Source organism: Malus sylvestris, chromosome 2 (genome assembly GCF_916048215.2).
Source record: "Malus sylvestris chromosome 2, drMalSylv7.2, whole genome shotgun sequence".
NCBI lineage: Eukaryota > Viridiplantae > Streptophyta > Magnoliopsida > Rosales > Rosaceae > Malus > Malus sylvestris.
The window spans coordinates 10,649,677-10,672,326 of record NC_062261.1 but is presented as its reverse complement, the minus strand read 5'-3'; the positions used below and the strand labels follow the sequence as shown (position 1 = coordinate 10,672,326).

The 22,650-nt window shown below is 37.7% G+C and overlaps 1 protein-coding gene across 2 annotated transcripts; it reads left to right on the top strand.

Moving 5' to 3' along the window:
- The first annotated feature begins 18,390 nt into the window (after nt 1-18,390).
- LOC126590588 (water stress-inducible protein Rab21-like) lies at nt 18,391-19,871 on the top strand. Of its 2 annotated transcripts, XM_050256061.1 has the most exons (3): nt 18,391-18,746; nt 19,224-19,296; nt 19,405-19,871. In XM_050256061.1, the coding sequence occupies exons 1-3, from the start codon at nt 18,516-18,518 to the stop codon at nt 19,683-19,685; spliced, it is 585 nt and encodes a 194-aa protein (XP_050112018.1). In that variant the 5' UTR covers nt 18,391-18,515; the 3' UTR covers nt 19,686-19,871. The 2 variants fall into 2 exon arrangements, with proteins under 2 accessions (XP_050112018.1, XP_050112008.1); XM_050256051.1 differs by having other exon boundaries at nt 18,392-18,746; nt 19,224-19,871.
- The last annotated feature ends 2,779 nt before the right edge of the window (nt 19,872-22,650 follow it).

Genomic DNA, 22,650 nt, shown 5'->3' with positions numbered 1-22,650 from the left:
TTTTGTCAGCACCACACCACACACTAACATATATATATATATATATATATATATATATGTTACATTAGCAAAGTTCGGTTCGGGAATACCGAATTATTCAAAGTGTGAGACCGAATCCCAAACCAAAATATTCGGGATCAGTTCGGTTTTGGTATCAAAATTTTCGGGATTTTTGGTTCGGTATTTTTTCGGTTCGGTTTCAGTATGGTTTGGGATTTTCGGTATTTTTTTTCCAGCCCTAAACATAATGCACCATAATTATAAAAATGTTGTTGTAAATAAAAAAAATTCATGCACCACCGTACCACGCCGTAATATAAAAAATAAAAAATAAAAACCTTTCACATGTGTAAGTAATAATTCATGTACCTCAAGTTATTATTAGTGAATATCTTTTATTTTTTAACTATTAATTTTCATACAACAACAACAAATTTTTTTCCCATTAAGTAAGGTCAGCTATATGAATCATAGAACGTCATTGCGCTTAGTTCTGTGTCATGTCATCCGTTAGATCCAAGTACTCAGTCTTTTCTTAGTGTCTCTTCCAAAATTTTCCTGGGTCTTTCTCTACCCCTTTGGCCTTGGACCTCTGTCTCATAGTCGCATCTTCTAACCGGAGCGTCAGTAGGTCTTCTTTGCACATGTCCAAACCATCGTAGCCGAAATTGAAGGAAAGATGAGAGAAAATCGGTTACGGTGGTTTGGACATGTGCAAAGAAGGCCTATTGACGCTCCGGTTAAAAGATGCGACTACGGGACAGAGGTCAAAGGTCGAAGGGGTAAAGGAAGATCTAGGAAAACTTTGGAAGAGACTCTAAGAAAAGACTTAGAGTACTTAGATCTAACGGAGGACATGACACAAAACCGAGCGCAATGGCGTTCTAGGATTCATATAGCCGACCCCACTTAGTAGGAAAAGACTTTGTTGTTATTGTTGTATGAAAATTAATAGTTAAAAGATAAAAGATATTCACTAATAATAACTTGAGGTACATGAATTATTACTTACACATGTGAAAGGTTTTTTTTTATAATTTTTTTTATTTTTTTATTTTTATATTACGACGTGGTACGGTGGGGCATGAAATTTTTTTATTTACAAAAACATTTTTATAATTATGATGCATTATGCGCGATGTACAATGTTTAATGTTCACATTAAACCCTATTGCCTTTTAAGAATTTCAAAAAGTACAGTTGAACCAAAAGAAGATAAAAGTAATTCACCATATTTTAGTTTTGAATGAATTTAAAATTTAAAACTTAAAAAAAACAAAAACAGAAACAAAGTACTCCCATTGGTGGGTGGTTTCATGTTTTTGCTTCATTTGTAAGCTATATGTTTTAGTTTATTTATATACAATTGGTATCATTCTTCTAATCACGCGCCTCTAAAGATGTCTTGCGTTAGTTGTTTTTCATTGTAATTGTTAAGATATATTTTTCTAAAAGTATGGTACCAAGTATGTATTAAGAATACAAATGTAATTACACCTACAAGAGATAATGCTTATAGACTAAGGAAATTTAGTTAATTTTGAAGGTTTTTCTTGTCTGTTAGTTGTGATAGCTTTTGTATAAATACCCAAAGTGTAATGTTATTCATTTGATGAATGGAAAATTACTTTTCCTAATATGGTATCAACCACCTTTGGTCTCACGACACCTCTTCGATCCAATTTTCCTGCTTCTCTATGCACCGCCTAATTTTCTTCGTCTTCTCCAATCAATTGATCGATTTCTTGATCTTGACCATGCTTTCTTCTTCAACCTACAGTTATGGAGACCTCTGCATCTCCTTCTTCGAAATCGGATTCTCCTGTTCCTTCGTTTCCTAATGTAATTCCAAACCATAACTCTGCAATTTCTTCTTCCATTACAATCCAAAATATTGGATCCATGGTTCCGATCAAGCTCACTACTACAAATTATCTGACATGGAACGCTTTGTTTGCTCCGATCTTCCGTTGTTACAAACTCACTAGTCTAATTGATAGAACTATGGCGGCAGTGCCCAAATTTCTTCTTGATTTGTTAGGGAATCAGATTGCAACTCTCAATCCAGCCTATGTCACTTGGTTTGAGAATGATTAAAACATTCTTATCTGGATTAATTCAACTCTTTATAAATCATTAATTCCTTTCACGGTTGGCGTGACTTTTGCTCGAGAACTTTGGGCGAAATTGGAATCACGACTTTAAAGGTTTCTGCCTCTGTTACAAATAATACGTGGATAATTGATTTTGGTGGTACTGAACATATGACTTGTGATTCTAGACAGGTACAAACCTTAAAACCATCCACCAAAACTATCGTGAGTGTCACCAACTGTAATCTTGCCCCTATTATCGGGGAATGAACTGTCTCCCTTTCATATACCCTTAGTCTTGATACCGTGCTTGTTGTTCATTCTCTTGATTATAATTTATTATCTATTTCTCAAATAACCGTCGCCCTATATTGTCTTGTGAGTTTTTGGCATTCCTTTTGTGTCTTTAAGGATATTCGGACTCGCAAGACGATTGGTTATGGTATTAGAAGGGGAAACTTTACTACTTGGAGATAACATCGAACAGTACCCAGATGTTGACACAAGCTATTACTGTGGAAGGACCTCAAGGGGAGCAGAACAAAGCTTTGAAGGTTTGGTTGTGGCATCATAGACTTGGACATGCTTCTTTCGGTTATTTACGAAAGCTGTTTCCTAAAATATTTCTTAAGAATGATGTTTCTAGCTTTAAATGTGGTGTTTGTGAATTGGCTAAAAGTCATCGTACTTCGTTTTCGCCCAGTTTGACAAAAAGTTATGTTCCATTTATGATAATCCATTTTGATGTTTGGGGACCATCTAAAACTGCTACATTTGGTGGTGGTTATTGGTTTGTTACTTTTATTGATGATTGCACATGTATGACTTGGGTTTGTTTGATGAAGTCCAAAAGTGAAGTTACTTCCTTGTTCAAGCAATTTCACAAAATGGTGCAAGTGCAATATAAGTCACGAATATAGGTTCTCAGAAGTGATAATGGTGGCAAGTATGTGAAGTCTGAACTTTGTGCCTTTTGGGAACATTAGGGTATCGTTCATCAAACTATGTGTCCATATACTTCACAACAAAATGGAGTTGTAGAACATAAGAACCGTCACCTTCTGAAGTTTGTTCATGCTTCCTTACTCGAGGCATGTCTCCCGTTGTCATATTGGGGAGAAGTTCTCACCTCATATGTGTATCTCATTAATCATGTTCCATCCCGGTCAGTTGATTTTCAAACACCACTTCAGGTTCTCTCTTCACATGTTGATGCTCATGTAGTACCAAATCTTCCACCTTATGCGTTTAGCTGTGTGGCCTTCGTTCATCACAATAAACAACAGATGAGCAAGCTTGAACCTCAAGCCTTACTGTGTATGTTTGTGGGTTATGCCTCAAATAAAAAAGGATATCGCTACTATCACCCTCCGACTAAGTTGTTTGTCACTGTGGATGTTGTATTTCATGAAAACGATATGTACTTTGTCCATTCCGAGTCTGGACTTCATGGACAGAATCAAGTAGAAGTTCAAACTCTTGATTATACTATTCCTGATATAGAAATTGTGAATCATTTGGATTTAAGTGGTGATATATTGGAGACAAGTGGTGATGATTCACAAGAAAATAATATTGTGAATCATTTGGATTTAAGCGGTGATGTCTTGGAGATGTCTTGGAGACAAGTGGTGATGATTCACAAGAAAATAATGATGTGAATAACTTGGAATTAGGTGGTGATGTCTTGGAGTTAAGTGGTGATCATTCACATGAAAACAATGTTGAAAACTTCGAAAGGGACGAACCGACACAGCTGGAAAATGTTGTACCTTCTTCACCATTGGACAACTCTTTGCCAACTTCCTCACCATTGAACAACTCAGTGATGCCTGCTATCTCACAATCGGTCTCACCACCTTTGAGCCCTAATATCCATAATCAATTATCTTCGCTCCCGGATACACCACCACCATGTTGTCTCCCTAACTGTGTCAACCAAGGTATTCCTAAACTTACTTGCGAAGCAGACCTTAAATGCAAAACTAGGTACCTAATTAATAGACCAAACCCAAAATCTAATGTGTTATACCCGTTAAGTAATGTTGTGTCTACCAGCCACATGTCAGACTCAAGTAAGTCATTTGTATATCAATTATCTACTATATCTATTCCTAACATTGTGCAGAAGGCTTTAGCTGATCCACGTTGGCAAGCAGTAATGGATGAAGAATTGAAGTCTTTAAAGAAGAATGTTACCTGGGAGATCACAGACTTGCCAGCTGGTAAAAAACCTATGGGATGCAAATGGGTCTATATTGTAAAATACAAAGCTGATGGGACGGGAGATCGCTTCAAGGCAAGACTGGTAGCAAAAAGGTACATTTAAAAATATGGAATCGATTATACAGATATTTTTGCTCATGTGACCAAAATCAACACAGTCCGTGTTTTGTTGTCCTTGGCTGCAAATCTTAATTGGCCTTTACATCAGTTCGATGTGAAAAATGTCTTCTTGCATGGAGATTTGACAGAAGAGATTTATATGGATCTTCCACCAGAATGTAATGCTCCAAATAATTACAAGAGAAAGGTGTGCAGGTTGAAGAAATCCTTGTATGGTTTGAAACAGTCTCCTCGAGCATAGTTTGGAAGATTCACAAAATCTATGAGAGCGTTTGGTTATAGACAAAGTAACTTTGATCATACTCTATTTTTGAAAAGGAAAAATGGGAGGCTTACTGCACTCATTGTGTATGTAAATGATATGGTGATAACATGAAAATATCCGGAAGAACGTACGGCCTTGCAAAGATACATGTTTAAAGAATTTGAGATGAAGGACCTTGGATCCCTAAAATATTTTCTAGGGATTGAAGTGTCGAGAAGTACTTCTGGAATTTTCTTGTCTCAGAGGAAGTATATTATTGATTTGTTGCACGAAATCGGCATGTCAGCTTGCCAACTGGTAACTACACCATTAGAGAAAGGATTAAAGCTTAGCGTTGATCCTAATCAAGTGCCATTAGACAAAGGAAGATACCAAAGGTTAGTATGACATTTAATGTACTTGGCACATACAAGACCGGACCTTGCCTATACCTTAAGTGTAGTGAGTCAATACATGCATGATCTTGGAGAACAACATATGAACGCAGTGATGAGAATCTTGCGGTATTTGAACGGAAGTCCAGGAAAAGAAAATTTATTTAAAAAGAATAAGAATCTTAGAATTGAAGGTTATACTGATGCAGATTGGGCAGGTTTAGTGGATGACAGACGCTCAACATTAGGTTACTTTACATTAGTTGGGGGTAACTTGGTTACATAGAGGAGTAAGAAACAAAATGTGGTTGTCTGTTCCAGTGCAGAAGATGAATACATAGGTATGGCCTTGGAGATTTGTGAAATTTTGTGGCTTAAGCTTTTGTTAAGAGATATGGGTATGGAACATGATCAACCTATGAAATTATTTTGTGATAACAAAACTGCCCGTGACATTGCACATAACCTGGTACAACATGATAAAACAAAGCATGTTGAAGTTGATCGATTCTTTATCAAAGAAAAATTAGAAAGGAAGATAATTAAGGTACTGACAATAAGAACAGACCATCAGTTAGCAGATATTCTCACAAAGGCTGTTTCAAGTCATAAATTTTCAATTTTCTTACACAAGTTGGGCATGTGTGATATATATGCACCAACTTGAGGGGGAATGTTGACTTTTGTGTATATATTCATGTAATCTTGGGATTCTTAGTTTATTATGATTTTATGTAAATTATTTCTTTCCTTAATGATAGGATTGTAACATCTTATAAATCCATCCGTGAGAGATGACTAAAGACACATTCATTCCAAACAAAATCATTCTCTTCTAAACATATATAAAGTCTTTGGCGTCTATCCGAATCTTCAATATATAGATAAACAACAATCAATTATATGGTAAAATCTCGCGCAACTGGGGAGAAAATGAAACTGATTACAAATGTAAAATGAAGTCGACCTTCTTATGATTGAGTTATATAATATGAACCTTCACAATCCAAAATACACAAGATTATAGTAATCATGTAAGATAGATATTGAATAGAAGAAAAAAAATGATTGCTTGGGCCATAAGTGCTTTTGGGCAAAGGGGGGGACAGTAATATTAAATTATTAATCGAAGATTAAGAGTGTTTTTGGCTGATGTTTCTAACAAACCGAGGAATACATAGAGTATGGAGAAAAACCATGTCTTTGTACGACATCTTACCACTCACGTCTGCATTGGTTGTGTTGTTGAAGAAGATAGAAAATCTTCCTGGCTGAAACATTCTTCTCAAAAAGTAGTCGGGTGGAAAACTGATGCATCTTATCCCTTGTGGTATGTGGCCTGCAAAATTATTTAAGTGTACCCATCAAGTCAAATATTTTCTGCAATGGAAATCCATCTCTTACTTCTTTGTTTTCTTTTTCTGGCCACTGAAACGGCCCTATCAACTCTCTAGTGCATGGAATCGTTATCGGATTAATCTTTCTTTGGAGAAGCGAGATCAGTTTTCCCCCCTAAAGTGCTAGAAATTTTTAGTTGTGGCAGGAACACGAGTGGTACACCACGTGTTTTTATGTAAATGGTAAAAAAATTTATTTTTTAAGTTATTAACTTTTTAACACACATATCCCACCATTTATATAACGACACATGGTGTACCATCTCGTGTGACGGTTACACTGAAAAATCTCTCTTAAAGTGCATGTCGCCTTCTACCTCCTCTGGATTTCTAGAGTCGCACGAATGGTTTTACATTCTAAAAATGAGGAGAATGCGAAATGGGTTGTAGAATGAGAGAGCGACGCTTCCTGGGAGAAAACTGGCTGTTGTGAGGATCCCATGTTTTCATATGATCAAATGATTATAGAGTTAATCCACCAAGAACAGCTTGTCCTTCTCCTTCGTCCATGCAACACCTTCCCATATCAACAACCAACCAATCCAACAATTAGTCAAGTAAAAATAATTAATCCAAGATAAATGAACAAATTGAGATAATTAAACTCCAGATTAGATCACGTTGAATCAAAGGAATCAATAGAATTGAACAAATTAAATAAGACAAATGTGCAAATAGAGCAATAAAACTCTGGTTTCTGTTTAAGCGTTGTTTGATTTGTAATCTCATTAATCAAAAAGTTAAGTTAAATAAACACCCAATTCTTTAATTGTACAACGCCTCCATTGAACTAGCTAGTGGAGTATGATCATTGTCCGACGAAGTCCAAGGGTGGATAAATGGTTATATTAATCCTATTTAAATAAGAATCTTACACTAATTACAATTAAAAAGTACAATCTTATATACCTGCAATAATGACTAAAATAATTTTGAATTAGTTAACTCTAATTCGCTGAGGACTCTGTAATCCACACTTAAACGTAGAGAGTAGATAGTGAAAATGGAAAACCACAGCAAGTGACTCAGTGGTAAGGGCATAGATTGCAGCTCCCCAAAAAACAAAAAAATATGGAAGGTCCTGAGTTCGATGCTCTGAACTGAGTAGTTTGTTTGACTGTAGTCACGAGCAGAGTGAAAATTTCCATAGTCTTTTCGGACTCAAAAGGAGTAGATAAAATGACTTACCACCAATTGTCTCCTTTTTTTCTAAAAAATAAATAATATATATAGTGAAAATGGAAGGAGGGTATATTCAAAACAAAAATAGCAAATAAAAAAAGGACGAGCTACTTTTGAATGAATACTGATGTGCTTGAAAATAATACTATTTGAACACATTTATGTCAAAGAAAATGTTGAGAAATTTTTGCACCATTTTTTATGTATCACTTGATGTGACAAATTATACATATTAGATTTGTTTGTACCATACTTGACTAATCCCGAAACTACTGAGCACCGATCAACGTTATACTGTTAAGGACCCAAAAGAGTTTCCCTTCAACCAGGAGGCCAATCACAGCGCGACACATGTCGACATCAGAAGCCAATCATAGCGTGACACGTGTCAACATCAGAAGCCAATCACAATACAACACGTGTCAATGTCAGAATGAAACTAGAAACTCTATTCTATAAATAAAGATCATTCTCTCACAATATTTCCTAATGTCATTTGTACTAAATCATTCACCAGTACTCACTAAATGAGAGCTTGAACCTATGTACTTGTGTAAACCCTTCATAATTAATGAGAACTCATCTGCTCCGTGGACGTAGCCAATCTGGGTGAACCACGTACATCTTGTGTTTGCTTCCTTATTTCTATCCATTTACATACTTATCCACACTAGTGACCGGAGTAATCTAGCGAAGGTCACAAACTTAACACTTTCTGTTGTACCAAAGTCCTCACCGAATTTGTGCATCAACATTTGGCGCCGTCTGTGGGAAAGACACTTATTCCCACTCTCTTCAGCTTTGCCAAGCTGGTTTCCACCATTCATACACTCTTTTTTGACCAGGCATCCATTTCCAACATGTAGAGCGAAGGAAGCCACAGCACACAGAATGACACCTCTCTTGCATCTAGTGCGAAGCAACGAAAGAACGAAGGAAATAGGTTGCTCTTCAAGCTAAAGTTGATAAGCTAGAAGCTCAGAACAACAAGATAGCAATGAAGAATGAGGTCCTCTAGGAGCAGTATGAGAAGCTCTTTGAGATGCTCCATGAAACTAGGCGTACTCAAACATGCGAGCTCGTTGTCCTTGTGGACATTAACCATCATCTGGGTGCCCCTCAACACAGAGGGTCACCTCCATTCGACATGGGTATCCCTGATGAGGAGCGAGCTAATCATCAAAACATTGATCAACATGAGATTTCTCTCAACCCAGATGTTTCGACCCGAAGTAGAAGAAATGGAAGAAGACACCTCCTTGCAGAAAGGTTGGAAGGATCGAAAGCCGTTTATCGTGACTACCGAGACTTCCTAAAGCAACGTCGAGAGAATCCCTTCCACATATGCTCGAAGATCAATGACCCAAGGGTTTCTGAAAGATTCGGTCCCCTCCCATAACCTAGGCCAGCTGCCAATGTAGGGAAGGAACAACAGGTCCCAAAGAAGCATGAAAGTACGGGGGACTCTGAGGTATTCCGATATACTCGCCATATAAGTCAGTACGGCGAGTCGAAGAAAAAACCACATGCCCATGCTCAAACTTTCCTACTTCCAAGAGGCGATTGAGACTTACGAAAGAAAATTCCAGTGGTACATAACTCCACTCATGACCCCCTTGTCCTAAAGCTCATTGAGGAAGTAAACAAGTTGAAGGCCGAACGTCAGGCCAAGATACCTGACTGGAACCAACCCCGGCATGGCCCTCTCACAAGAAAGATCCTCGACACCCCATTCAAGCAAAGACAAAACAAAAGCTTGGTTTACAACTCTATACTGGAAGGGATGACCCAATTAAACACCTTAACCTCTTTGAGTCCACCATGACATATCGGATACACACCGACGAAAAACGACGTCTTCTCTTCCCCTCCACCCTCTCTGGCGGAGCTCTAAACTAGTATTGCCGTCTTCTACCTGAGACAGTAGACTCATTTGAGGAATTGAGGAAACTGTTTGCCTCTCAATACATCTTCTAGACCGATCACTTACATTTTGTAGATGACTTGTACACTATTTGCCAGAAGCCGGACGAGTCACTACAAGAGTATGTCGGTCGCTTCAGCCATGAGTATTCTCGATGCGCTGAGGCAGATGACAAGATCGCCTTCAAGGCCTTCACGGCAGGCCTACGTGATTGTTTCTTCAAGTACATGATCAATGCCAACACTTGGAAGACTTACTCTGAGGTGATGACACATGCTTACAACCACGCCTCCACCGAAGCAAGGACATACCAAGGGAAGCCCCATATGGTTAACCCCTATTAACAAATGGGAAGTGGAAGTCAAGTTATACCAAGTGATGAGATATTGGCCATTCAGACACCCATTGTATCATCTCTTGCCTCATTTAGCTACTTGCTAAGTCACCAAACGTATCTGTCTCTTGGTAAGAGAAATGATTTTTACTTTCAGCAAGCCCATTACAACAAGAAGGATAAAAGTTTGTATCAAGACAACCAGGGGTGAACGTACTGTCGACTATTATGACTATAGGGTCAGCCTTACTCTTTCAAAGTGGATGACTAAGTACTGAAGGAAATGCTATTATAAGAAGGCATACACGTTACAAATGTTTTAACCCTCAACCGCTTGAGATCTTTTGTCACACAAGTCATTCGGAAAATATTTAAAGAAGAGGGAATTCAGAGAACTTCTTCTGAGTCTTTTGCGTTCCTAGCACTGGAACACTGGGTCTATGCTGACCTACCCTTATACTCAAACTCAGAGCTTCAACATGCGTACTTTGACACAAAGTATGTGATACTAAGTGTTACAACCAACATGGTTCACATATCAAAAGCATGAATCCCTTCATGCATAGCAAAACATTCATAAGCATCACTTATATCAATCAACATAAATATTATACATTCCAACACATCCATACATAAGCCAACTGTGCTTCGAAAGGGTTCAACATACTTTGTGTCCTTGACACTTGCTACAATGTGCCTCGACACCTTGCCCTTATTCTCACCAACCAGGTGATGAAATATGAAGAAGGAACTCATCTTCATGCCACCAACCAGGTGATGAAATGTACAACCAGTACTATAATATCATTTGGCAACTTACCACTCATGCCACCAACTAGGTGAAGAAGGAACTCATCTTCATGCCACCAACCATGTGATATGTACAACCCGTACTCTAATATCATTTGGCAACTTACCATTCATGCCACTAACCAGGTGAAGAAGGAACTCATCCTCGTGCCACCAACCAGGTGATGAAATGTGATGAAAGGTGATGAAGGAACTCACCTTCGTACCACCAACCAAGTGATGAAAGCAACTCACCATTCATTCCACCTACTAGAAGATGTGTGGTATAACTTATACATGTGAACTCTTAGCATTCACAAATAATCAAAAACCCTCAAGCTTGACAACTTAACTAGGGGAGCACTTATGCCCAACAAGAGTTATAGTCACCAACAAAGTCTTATTACAAGTCAACAACAACTTCAGTGCATGGCATACGAAGATCAAGCTATTCAGCTCTCTTGCATCTGCTTCAGACATTTCCCCTCTGTAACAATCCAAACACTACAACTCGTAGAAAGCTTCACACTCTTGATCAAGACAGTGTGAAGCAAAATCAATTTATGGTGCCAACAAGAGTTTCATCAATGTAGGGCAACCACAATTCTCAAAAGCTTTACATACTCTTGATCAAGACAGTGTGAAGCAAAACCAATTTATGGTGCCAACAAAAGCTTCATCAAAGGAGTTCAACCACAATTCTCAAAAGCTTCACACACTCTTGATCAAGACAATGTGAAGCAAAACCAATTTATGGTGCCAACAAGAGCTTCATCAATGGAGGACAACCACAATTCTCAAAAGCTTCACACACTCTTAATTAAGATAGTGTGAAGCAAAACCAATTTGTGGTGCCAACAAAAGCTTCATCAATAGAGGGCAACTACAATTCTTAAACCTTCGAAGCAAATTCAATTTATATGGTTCATCCAAACCTTCGACTACTACAAGGTGTGGCTTGCATCACAATCTCTTACTCAACAGTGTGGAAGCAAAATTTGTATATATTGTCTCTCCCAAATTTTCAAATTTCTAGTTTCCCAAAAAAAAAAAGAAAAAAAAAAGGAAATTCAACAAAGCTTCATCAATAGAGAACAACTACAAATTCTCAAAAGTCTTCACACTATCTTGATCAAGATAGTGTGAAGCAAAATCAATTCATGGTACCCAACAAAGCTTCACCACAAAAACTTCATCAACAAAAGCTTCATCAATGGAAGACAACTAGAAATTCTCAAAAGCTTCACACTATCTTAATCAAGATAGTGTGAAGCAAAATCAATTCATGGTACCCAACAAAAGCTTCAACTCCAAAAGCTTCACCAACAAAAGCTTCATCAATGGAGGACAACTATAAATTCTCAAAAGCTTCACACTATCTTGATCAAGATAGTGTGAAGCAAAATCAATTCATGGTACCCAACAAAAGCTTCAACTCCAAAGCTTCACCTACAAAGCTTCAACTTCAAAGCTTCACCAACAAAAGCTTCACCTACAAAAGCTTCACCAAAAAAAGCTTCACACTATCTTGATCAAGATAGTGTGAAGCAAAATCAATTCATGGTACCCAACAAAAGCTTCAACTCTAAAGCTTCACCTACAAAAGCTTCACCAACAAAAGCTTTACACTATCTTGATCAAGATAGTGTGAAGTAAAATCAATTCATGGTACCCAACAAAAGCTTCAACTCCAAAGCTTCACCTACAAAGCTTCAACTCCAAAGCTCAACCTACAAAAGATTCAAAAAAAAACCTTCACCTACAAAGCTTCAACTCCAAAGCTTCACCTACAAAGCTTCAACACAAAAGCTTTACCCACAAAACTTCAACATAAAAGCTTCACCCATAAAAGCTTCACCCACAATAGCTTCACCCATAAAAGCTTCACCAACAAAATCTTCACCCACAACAGCTTCACCCACCACAAAAGCTTCACCCCCAAAAGCTTCACCCACCACAAAAGCTTCACCTACAAAAGCTTCACCCATAAAAGCTTCACCAACAAATGCTTCACCCACAAAAGCTTCCCCCACCACAAAAACTTCCCCCACCACAAAAGCTTCACCCATAAAAGCTTCAGCAACAAAAGTTTCACCCATCACAAAAAGCTTTACCCATAAAAACTTCACCAACAAAAGTTTCACCCACCACAAAAACTTCACCTACAAAGCATCAACACAAAAGCTTCACCTACAAAAACTTCACACTATCTTGATCAAGATAGTGTGAAGCAAAATCAATTCATGGTACCCAACAAAGCTTCAACCTCAAAGCTTCACCCACAAAGCTTCACCTATAAAGCTTAAAATATATATATATATATATATATATATATATATATTCGGAAATTCAAAATTCGAAAATTTAAAACAAAAAAAAATTGAAAAAAAAATAAAAAAGCCTAGGCCTCCTCTTCTTTGGGCCTAACAACTTTTATAACAAATATATATGAAAAAGGAGTTTTGGGCTACCACTTAGAAAGGAAAATTGTGAAGTTTTGTTACTTTGGAAACTTGGCTACTAGCAAGACACCTCCTTCGTCAACTCCCTCAACCGGAGACTTCGGGGACTCCTACCATATGCTACTGCACCTTGATACTCGGAAGTTTCACGACCACTCAGTGACTTGGATTTTTTCAAGTCTCCAACCGAGAAGTTTTCCTCACTTAGGAAATTAAGGGAGGGAGCATTACCTCAACCTACATGCTTCACTCACAAAGCTTCAACATACAAGCTTCAACAAAAGGAAAAATTCAAGAAACTTAGTGAAGAAGGTCTTGGTGTATTTAACACAATACGTTGAAATGAAGCAAAGCTTGTTTATTGATATCTCCAATAAGTTACAAATATGTACATAGACATGAATCAAAATAAACAAACAAGAGGGAGCCTTCACAAAGGTTGCTTAGGAGAAGTCTCAGCAGTCAGCAGAGCCCCAAAAAGAGGAGGCACTAGAGGGTGATTATTCGGAGCCTCAGTACTAGGCAAAACCCCAGAAGGAGGAGGCACCGAAGGTTGATCATTTGGAGCTTCATTACGCGGTACAGCCCCAGAAGACGAAGGCAATAAATGCCTTTAGAACAAACCCACAAACCTCTGATGATCAAGTAAAATCTAATAATCAGATTCCTGCAGCTGGTCGAGCTTCCTTTTCATGTTTGTAGCATAGCCATGTGCGAGCATGTGCAACTGTTTATTCTCATGCTTGAGCCCTCTGATCTTCTATTTGAGACTTATCACTTCAGCCGCCAATGATTCAACTTGGCGGGTTCGAGCACATAGGCGTTGGGCCATATTAGACACAGAACTTGCACACTGAACACTGAGAGCCAAAGAATCCTTAACAGCCAACTCATCAGACCATTTGGAAAATAGTCTGTTATCTTTGGGAGTGAGAAGGTTTTTGGCCACCACCGCAGCGGTCATATCATTCTTCATCACAGAGTTCCAAACGGTAAGAGGACCAGTAGGAGATAAGAAGGATGGGTGTCGTATGTTGTCTTGAGAAGGCATGGCTGCCTCTTCACCAAAGTTCAAGTCAAAACGACGGTCGGATGGGCCAGACATTCTCAAAAATGATGAAGGAGAAATGAGGTGCAATAAATCTCTGAAGTAAGGGGAAAATTCCTACAAGCAATAACTCTCTGAATGTACTCCTTGCACACAATTGGTGCCCTTATAAAAAAAAGAGCAACATGGCTGTTGGTTCAAAAATCGAAGATGCACCACTCTCCAGATTCCGAAGAAGCACCACTTTCCACATGCAACATCAGCTCCTCAGGCACCACAAATAACTTTGCCAAAGATCTCTGAAAAAGTTTAGACACATAAATTTTGAAGGTCTAGCTACGCTACTATTACCCACAAGGGTAAAGGAACAGCACCATTGCTTAATAACTAGAAAGTCTCAATGTGTGTCAACCTCCGTGCTCTGTGGAAAGACAGACTGGCAAAAATGCCCAACCTTTACTCACATTCGAGAAAACACTACCAACAAGATTGTTTGCTCAAAAACTGAAGAGGAACCACTCTCCGAATCTCGAGAACCAGACTCCTAACAGGATTACTTTCTTAAAAATCGAAGAGACACTGCTCTCCGAATCTCAAGAGTCAGACTCCCAACAGGATTGCTTTCTCAAAAATCGAAGAGGCACCGTTCTCTGAATCTTGAAAGCCAGATCCCCGACAGGATTGCTTATTCGAAAACCAAAGATGCACCGCTCTCCGAACTTTGAGAGCTAGATTTCCTTGGATAAAGCTTGTCTGCAATCTTCACACGCAACATCAGCTTTCCAGATACCACAGACCACTTTTTCAAAGCGCTCTGACAAAGTTAAAACATGTGAAGTTTGCAGCTCCCACTACATTGCTATGACCAAGAAGGGTAAAGGAATAACATTATTACTTGCTATCGAAGAGGCACCGCCCTTCGAATTTCGAGAGCCAGACTCCCAACAAGATTATTTTCTCAAAAATCGAAGAGGCACCGCTCTCCGAATCTCAAGAGCCAGACTCCCAACAGGATTACTTTCTCAAAAATCGAAGAGGTACCACTCTCCAAATCTCGAGAGCCAAATCCTTGACAGGATTGCTTGTTCGAAAACCAAAGAGACATCGCTCTCCGAACTTCGAGAGCCAGATTTCCTTGGATAAAGCTTGTCTGCAATCTTCACACGCAACATCAGCTTTCTAAATACCACATACCACTTTTTCAAAGTGCTCTAACAAAGTTAAAACACGTGAAGCTTGCAGCTCCCATTACATTGCTACGACCAAGAAGGGTAAAGGAATAACATTACTACTTGTTGTTAGGGAGACTTCTATATATGTCGAACTCCATCCTCCACGGATAGGCAGACCTGCAAAAATGCTTAACTTTTCCTCATATCTGATAGGGCATTCCCAACGAAGCCTCTCGAAATACTCAGCTTTCTTCCTCCCCCAATAATACCTATGCAAACCAGCCACACCAGAGCAAGAGTATCTTATATCATCAGGGTCAAAAGCAAGAGTATCCCATATCATGCCTTTTCCCTGTCTTTTCCTTTGCCATTGTTCTTAACTGCAAGACAAGAAGAAAGAAAGCAATCAATCAGCACTTGGAATCAAGCTTCCAGTCAGGAACTGACTGCCTAGAACCCCTTGCCTGATTACTTACCTGGCATTGCTCTCGAGTACTCATCTTCAACATCTTATGCTTCCAGAAAAGATACCACATCTGCCTGAGGAACAAATAGGGCAAGTGAGAAGGATACAAGGAAGCATATGGAGACAAGCGCAATAGAACACATGCTAATTCATCTATTACTTCGTCAACAACAAAAGTATCCCATATCATCAAGGTCAAACGCACTCTTGATTTGATGGATTTGTTTTGACCCTCAAATTCTTGAGTCGGCCTTATACTCTGGAGGAAACCAGAAAACCCTCATGCCTAGTTTAAGAATAAGCCTGTGGAAAATTACTTCTTCAAAAGAAAAAGTATCTTATATCATCTCTTCTCCATTTGCTTCTCCTTATCATTGTTGCTGTTTACGACACAAGGAGAAGGAGAAAAATCAACCGGAAGCCGAAGTCGAACCTCCGATCCAGGTTGCTTGCTTGGAAGTCGGATTGCTTACCTTGTCTGTTACCTCTTTCAGCAAATCTCTTAGCTTGGCGACTTGGGGGACTCCTACCATAGGGTTTTGTATCGCACTTGACCAAGCTCGAAACTACAAGTAAGCTTCAAGTGAAATTGATACATTACCTTGTGCATCTTCATCGGTTAAAGATACCACCCCTGGATGGAGGAAAAGTACTTCCAGAGAAGATGCCACATCTACGTATGAGACGGATAAGGCAAGTGAAAATGATACCACACTTCGGTACTTAGAAGTTTTGTGATTACTCAATGGCTTGGATCTTGCAAGTCCCCAACCGAGGAGCTTCCCTCACTCGGGAACTTAGGGGAGCACTGTTTGTACCACACTTGACCAATCCCGAAACTACTGAGCACCGATCAACGTTATACCGTCAAGGACCCAGAAGAGTTTCCCTCCAACCAGGAGGCCAATCACAGCGCGACACGTGTCGACATCAGAAGCCAATCATAGCGTGATACGTGTCAACATCAAAAGCCAATCACAACATGACACGTGTCAATGTCAGAATGAAACTAGAAATTCTCTTCTATAAATAAAGATCATTCTCTCACAATATTTCCTAATGTAATTTGTATTAAATCATTCACTAGTACTCACTAAAGGAGATCTTGAACCTATGTACTTGTGTAAACCCTTCACAATTAATGAGAACTCATCTACTTCGTGGACGTAGCCAATCTGGGTGAACCACGTACATCTTATGTTTGCTTCCCTGTCTCTATCCATTTACATACTTATCCACACTAGTGACCAGAGCAATTTAGCGAAGGTCACAAACTTAACACTTTCTGTTGTACCAAAGTCCTCACCGATTTTGTGCATCAACGAGATTAATTAATAAATTTTATATCATTAGATGCTAATTATATACCTGCATCATTTGTTACATTATATAGTACATCAATATGACATAAAAATGTGATCACACTCAAATTAATTTTATGTAAAAAATATCACTTTTATTTGGAGTGTATAAAATTAGTGTGGAGCAGAAGATTTAATGGTGCCAAGTCTGTCGAGATATGTCTAAGTTAGAAAAGTTCTATTAACACACTTTTGTTAATTTTTCGTCATAGATCTTCTTCAATTTATTTAATTAAATAATTGAAAATTAAGAAATATGTGTGAAAAGTAAAAAAAAAACTATGTGAATATTGTAAAAAAAAAAATGGGATCATACTCAAATTAATTTTTGTGTAAAAAACAGTATGTGAATATTGTAATCTAAATAAAAATTAAAACGAGAAAATAACTCGTAGGATAGTGTCGGTAAGATCAAGAAGACCTAGAAGGCTATCACCAACAGACATGCCAAATTACCTAGTCAAAAAGCTCTCAGTTTCCCAGCAAAGTTGTGAGTTTGCATTTTTTTTCTTTTAAAAACGAACAGGTTGGTAACTTCACTACAGTAGTTTGTCTTTTTAAGAATGAAAAAAGCTTACAGAGGTAATTTAGTTTTCTCTTATCATCATGGTACAATTTATCAGTCGTAGAAATTGAACTTAAAACATGTTACGTAGAATATAAATTTAAAATTCATCTCTAAATCATCTCGTAATGGCTTTAAGTTATTAGTCTTATGACTATAGGCTTCCTGAGAAACTATAGATTAAATTTGAAAGAGAATTGTTATTAGCATTCAAAAAATCTCATTCTAAACTCAAAACTTTATATATTAAAAAAGAAAAATACATTTATTAGAAATGTAAAGTGTAATTTTTGAAGTGCACTTCTCATTTGAAATTACTAGACAATATGACGGCTAGAACCAAAAGAGAGTATCCACGTGGAGCTAGCTAGTGGAACAGGTACGGAGGGCACGTGTCACCAAATCCATGGTCACTAATGGAACAGATATGTATATCATTCTTTATCCATATGCCCGACCCAAAAAGCAACAAAATATCTTGCCGACGTTAATTTTTCACCTGTCATCATTTTCCTCTCAGTGCCACGTCTCCAAGTTGTTAAAAAGCACTTACGCTCACAACCATATTTGCATGCCCTGCTGGTGCAGGTCAGTTGTCTATATAAACCAACGAACCCAGACCCAAATTAAACACATCATCCCAAACAAATCATAAGTATTGTCACTGAAGATTTATTAGTCGCAACTTCGCAAGGCATTGTTATTACAGTTTCATTTGTTTGTTTATCTTTTGAAATATGTCGAATTATGGTAATACAACAGCCGAAAAAACTACCGAGGAGTACTTCGGGAACCCAACTTACAACGGTAGCGCAGGAGCCGATAGGACCGACGAGTTCGGGAACGCGGTTCAACACGGTCGGACTAATACCGGCTACGGGACTGCTGATCCTAAGACTCGTGATGAAGGGATTGTTGGGCATCATGGCGGCCCCGCTGTGCTTCAGCGCTCAGGAAGCTCTAGCTCTGTAAGTTCATCTCTTTTCACCTCCATATATATGTAGTTCCAACTTAATTCATTAAATGCATGAGCTATGCTGCAAATATGTGGGCACTATGAACAAACTTTTCCCTAGACGTATGTTACTAGGAAAACCAGACAAGCAACAATTTTCGCTTGTCCAATTTAGTACTTTTGCAAGAAAAACTGTGCGTACTATGGTGAACTTAATCAGTGATCTAAATTAATAACACAATATTTGACAGTATAAATGTCTTATCTCGAACAATGCTATTCGGAAATTAGCGTATTTTGTTCACATAACTTATGTATCTGCGCATTTTGGTTTTTCGAATATCAACACAATCAATGCTTCAAATTCAAATATTGCATCAACATTTTATCTTACTAGATGGAACAATTTCTTTGTATTCAAGTATCATATGTGCATTATATTTACATATATTTTTTGTAACCAGGTCTAACTAACATTCTATTATTGTAGTCGTCTGAAGATGATGGGCTAGGTGGGAGAAGGAAGAAGGGACTGAAAGAGAAGATAAAGGAGAAGCTACCAGGTGGTGGTAACAAGGATGACCAGTACTCTGGTGGAACGCAGACCACTACCCCTTACGGTGGTGGGACGACTTACAAGGTAGGAGAGCAACGCCAGGAGAAGCTACCAGGTGGTGGTAACAAGGATGACCAGTACTCTGGTGGAACGCAGACCACTACCCCTTACGGTGGTGGGACGACTTACAAAGTAGGCGAGCAACACCAGGAGAAGGGTACGACGGACAAGATCAAGAAGAAGCTGCCAGGTGGGAATAGGGATGACCAGTATTCTCATGACACGTCAACTACTGCTGCAGCTTATGGTGGGACTGGGCGCACCGGAGAGCCCCAGGAAAAGAAGAACATGATGGACAAGATCAAAGAAAAGCTTCCTGGTGGCCACGCCGAGTAGATAATCATCCCGTTTCACATAACTATAAGTAAATGCCAGTCTGTATAATAAAAGAGTGTCTGGTCGGACCTCGGTTGCGTGATCCGTGCGTGGGTGATCCATCGTTGCGCACTGTTGTTTTGGTTTCTGTTATGTGTAATTTTGTGTGTCGTTCCCTTTGTATTAATAGTATATTTGTTTTTGTTATTTTTGAGAATAGTATTATGCTTTTAAGTTTAACTGCTACCCAGTAAATTCAATGATTCAGCAGGTATTACTTAATGTCAATAAAAACGATATAGCAATCAAGTAAAAAGAAAATTTTGATACGTTGAATTATATAGTTAAAAGCTAAAAGATATTCACTAATGATCATGCAAGTGATCTACTGGTACCTCTCACACTTGTAAGTGAGGTTTTGAGGTTTTGAATTAAGTGGATGACGAATTTGATATCAAATTAAGTTATTCATTGGTTAAATAGCTGAATTTTTTTTTCTTGTAAGTGTAAAAATGTCAATGGACAAAAAAAAAAATAGCAAAACCTAAAAAATTTTAAAATTTTAAATACAAGAGAAATACATAGAGATTTAAATTTTAACATGAGATTTCTATTTTAATTACACTGAAACGAACATAACTAACAAAACAATCTGCCATATTCATCAGCTAATTTTTATTTAGCTTAACAATTATCCATTTTTTCTTTTATTTTAACATAAATGAATGGAGCAAGTAGCATTTTACCATAATAGTGAAAAAATGTTAAAATTTTTATATGAGGACGAAATCTTGGATAATCTAACAAAATCTGTAATTTGAAAAGAAAAAAACATAAAAGAATGAAAGTGTTTATTTTCTCTTTTATCTCCTCACGGCTGGAGATAAACACAAAGTTGCACTGGTCAAAGATTAGGACATCATCAATATGACTTTTACAACACATTGACGTGTAGTCCAAAAATGCTATACACATAAAGATGAGTTCTTCCTTTGTCAACGGGAACCTATTTAACGAGATGATATATGTTAGGTCCAAAAATTTTATGTACAAGTTTAATTACATCTCGAAGTCCGGTTGTGTAAAAATAAAATAAACTAAGTTTACATAGAAAAGTAAAGAAAGAAAACAAAGATGGACATTTCTAAAAGAGAAATTTGTTAAAATTGACCAGAAGATTGGCCAGTGCGTTCAGCGCAATCTTCATGAGGCTAGTAATGTTCTTCAACCTTACACTAAAAGGGGAAGTTATAACTGCACTCATGGAAAGAAAAAAAAAAGATTTAAGAGGGAGACAACATGAAAGTGGGAGACATCGTAGAGGAAGAGGAATCAAGACAAGATTGCACCAGACACAGCAAATTTTTCTCTTAAGTGTGAAAAACCTTGATTCTTAAATGAGGAATTATCCTCACCTTCCACGGATTTCTTCAAGTTTTCCTTATATTCACTTCAAATTTCCCATACCATTAAGAACTCTTAAGTTAGCCATTCCTAAAACCATGCAAGCATGTACACATTTTCTTATGCTAAATTGATAAGTTTTTAGCTTTCACGCCCAACTTCATTTAGGCAATTCATAATTTTTCATAATTATTCAGTCATTGAGTCATTGAATTAACAATTGTTTCTTAAGATGCACTAATTCTTTTAAAGTATCTTAGAACTTAGTACTGGAAACGAACTAGAGGAAGTAGAAGTTTCCACATGGCCAAAATTCAACTAGATCAAAAAGTTCCCAACAATGTACAAAGATTATCCAAGTGAATAATATTATATATACTACGTGATTCCATGGTTAATAGGCGGATACCTTGTGTAAATCGTTATATTCACCCATCGATTGTCTTATCAAAGTAACTATAAAATATTAATATGAAAATTATGATGGCATTTGTGCTTGTGATGACATTTCATGAGCATTTATTGTCATGCCTTACAACAATAGACTCAAACTCTTCGCATAATCACTGGTTCGTCACCAATATGTGCTTTAATTTTACAAATCCTATACCATCAATTCCAATTTCTTTTCACCATCTTTCCCATCCTCCACCTCCTAGACTTTCCTCAAACCCATTTGATTTCTGATTTGTAGCTACTTTTCTTAATCGTGTTTTGTCGCGATTTTTTCAGGATGTGCATAGAGCTTCAATGCAGGTGATCTTACCACCACCTCTCATGGATCAGAAAAGTGTGTTTTGCTCTAGCTCGGGTGTTTACACCACCACCTCCCATGGATTTGTCTTCGACGACTTTGTTGCCTTTGGTGACTATGTTGCTAATGAGTTCTCTCACTAGCTTCATGTGTTTTGCTACAAATCTGTCATCTATGGTGCTTTGTGAAGGTTGGTGGGGTCGTCTGTCTATCATTTTTGTGGAATTGTTTGGCTGGATTTTTGGCATCTATTGGATGAACGTTCTGCGGTGATACATTCTCGGCGGTTACAAGGAAAATAGGGTTTTCTGTTTATTTTGCTCTTTCTGGGCTCAAACTTTTGGTTTGGGTTTGTTTTGGGGATCCATATTTTCTTTTTGGCTTTTCTTGTAATGGGACCTCACCTGTTGTAAATTTTAGTGTGGTTCAGTAATAAATCTTACACATTTACCAAAAAAAAAAACTTTGCGAAAAGTTGTAACTTCTATATATTAGCTCACTTAGAAGTAAATTTAAAATGACTGAAAAAACATTTTCAGTCTAAATGTTTTTAACCAATTTTTAATAATTCAAGTGGATTTAAAAAAATAAAATAAAATAAAAACTTTATGTGCTTCCTGTAAGAAGCATATATCTTATGCTTCATGCAAGAAGCATATATCTTAAGCTTCTTTCAAAAAGCACTTAAAATGTTTTTAAAACCCACAATCCATGCCATTAGAAGCGATTTTAGTCATTATAAAAGTACTTCTAAACGAAATCTATATGTTGTCGTGATTAATTAAAGATATAAAGAAATCAATAAAAAAAAAGCTAATGAAAATGGCT

Coding starts and splice junctions, on each gene's coding strand:
- LOC126590588 (XM_050256051.1), top strand. CDS start 18,516: ATGTCGAATTATGGTAATACAACAGCCGAAAAAACTACCGAGGAGTAC. Junction 18,747..19,223: donor GCTCAGGAAGCTCTAGCTCT/GTAAGTTCATCT, acceptor CTATTATTGTAG/TCGTCTGAAGATGATGGGCT.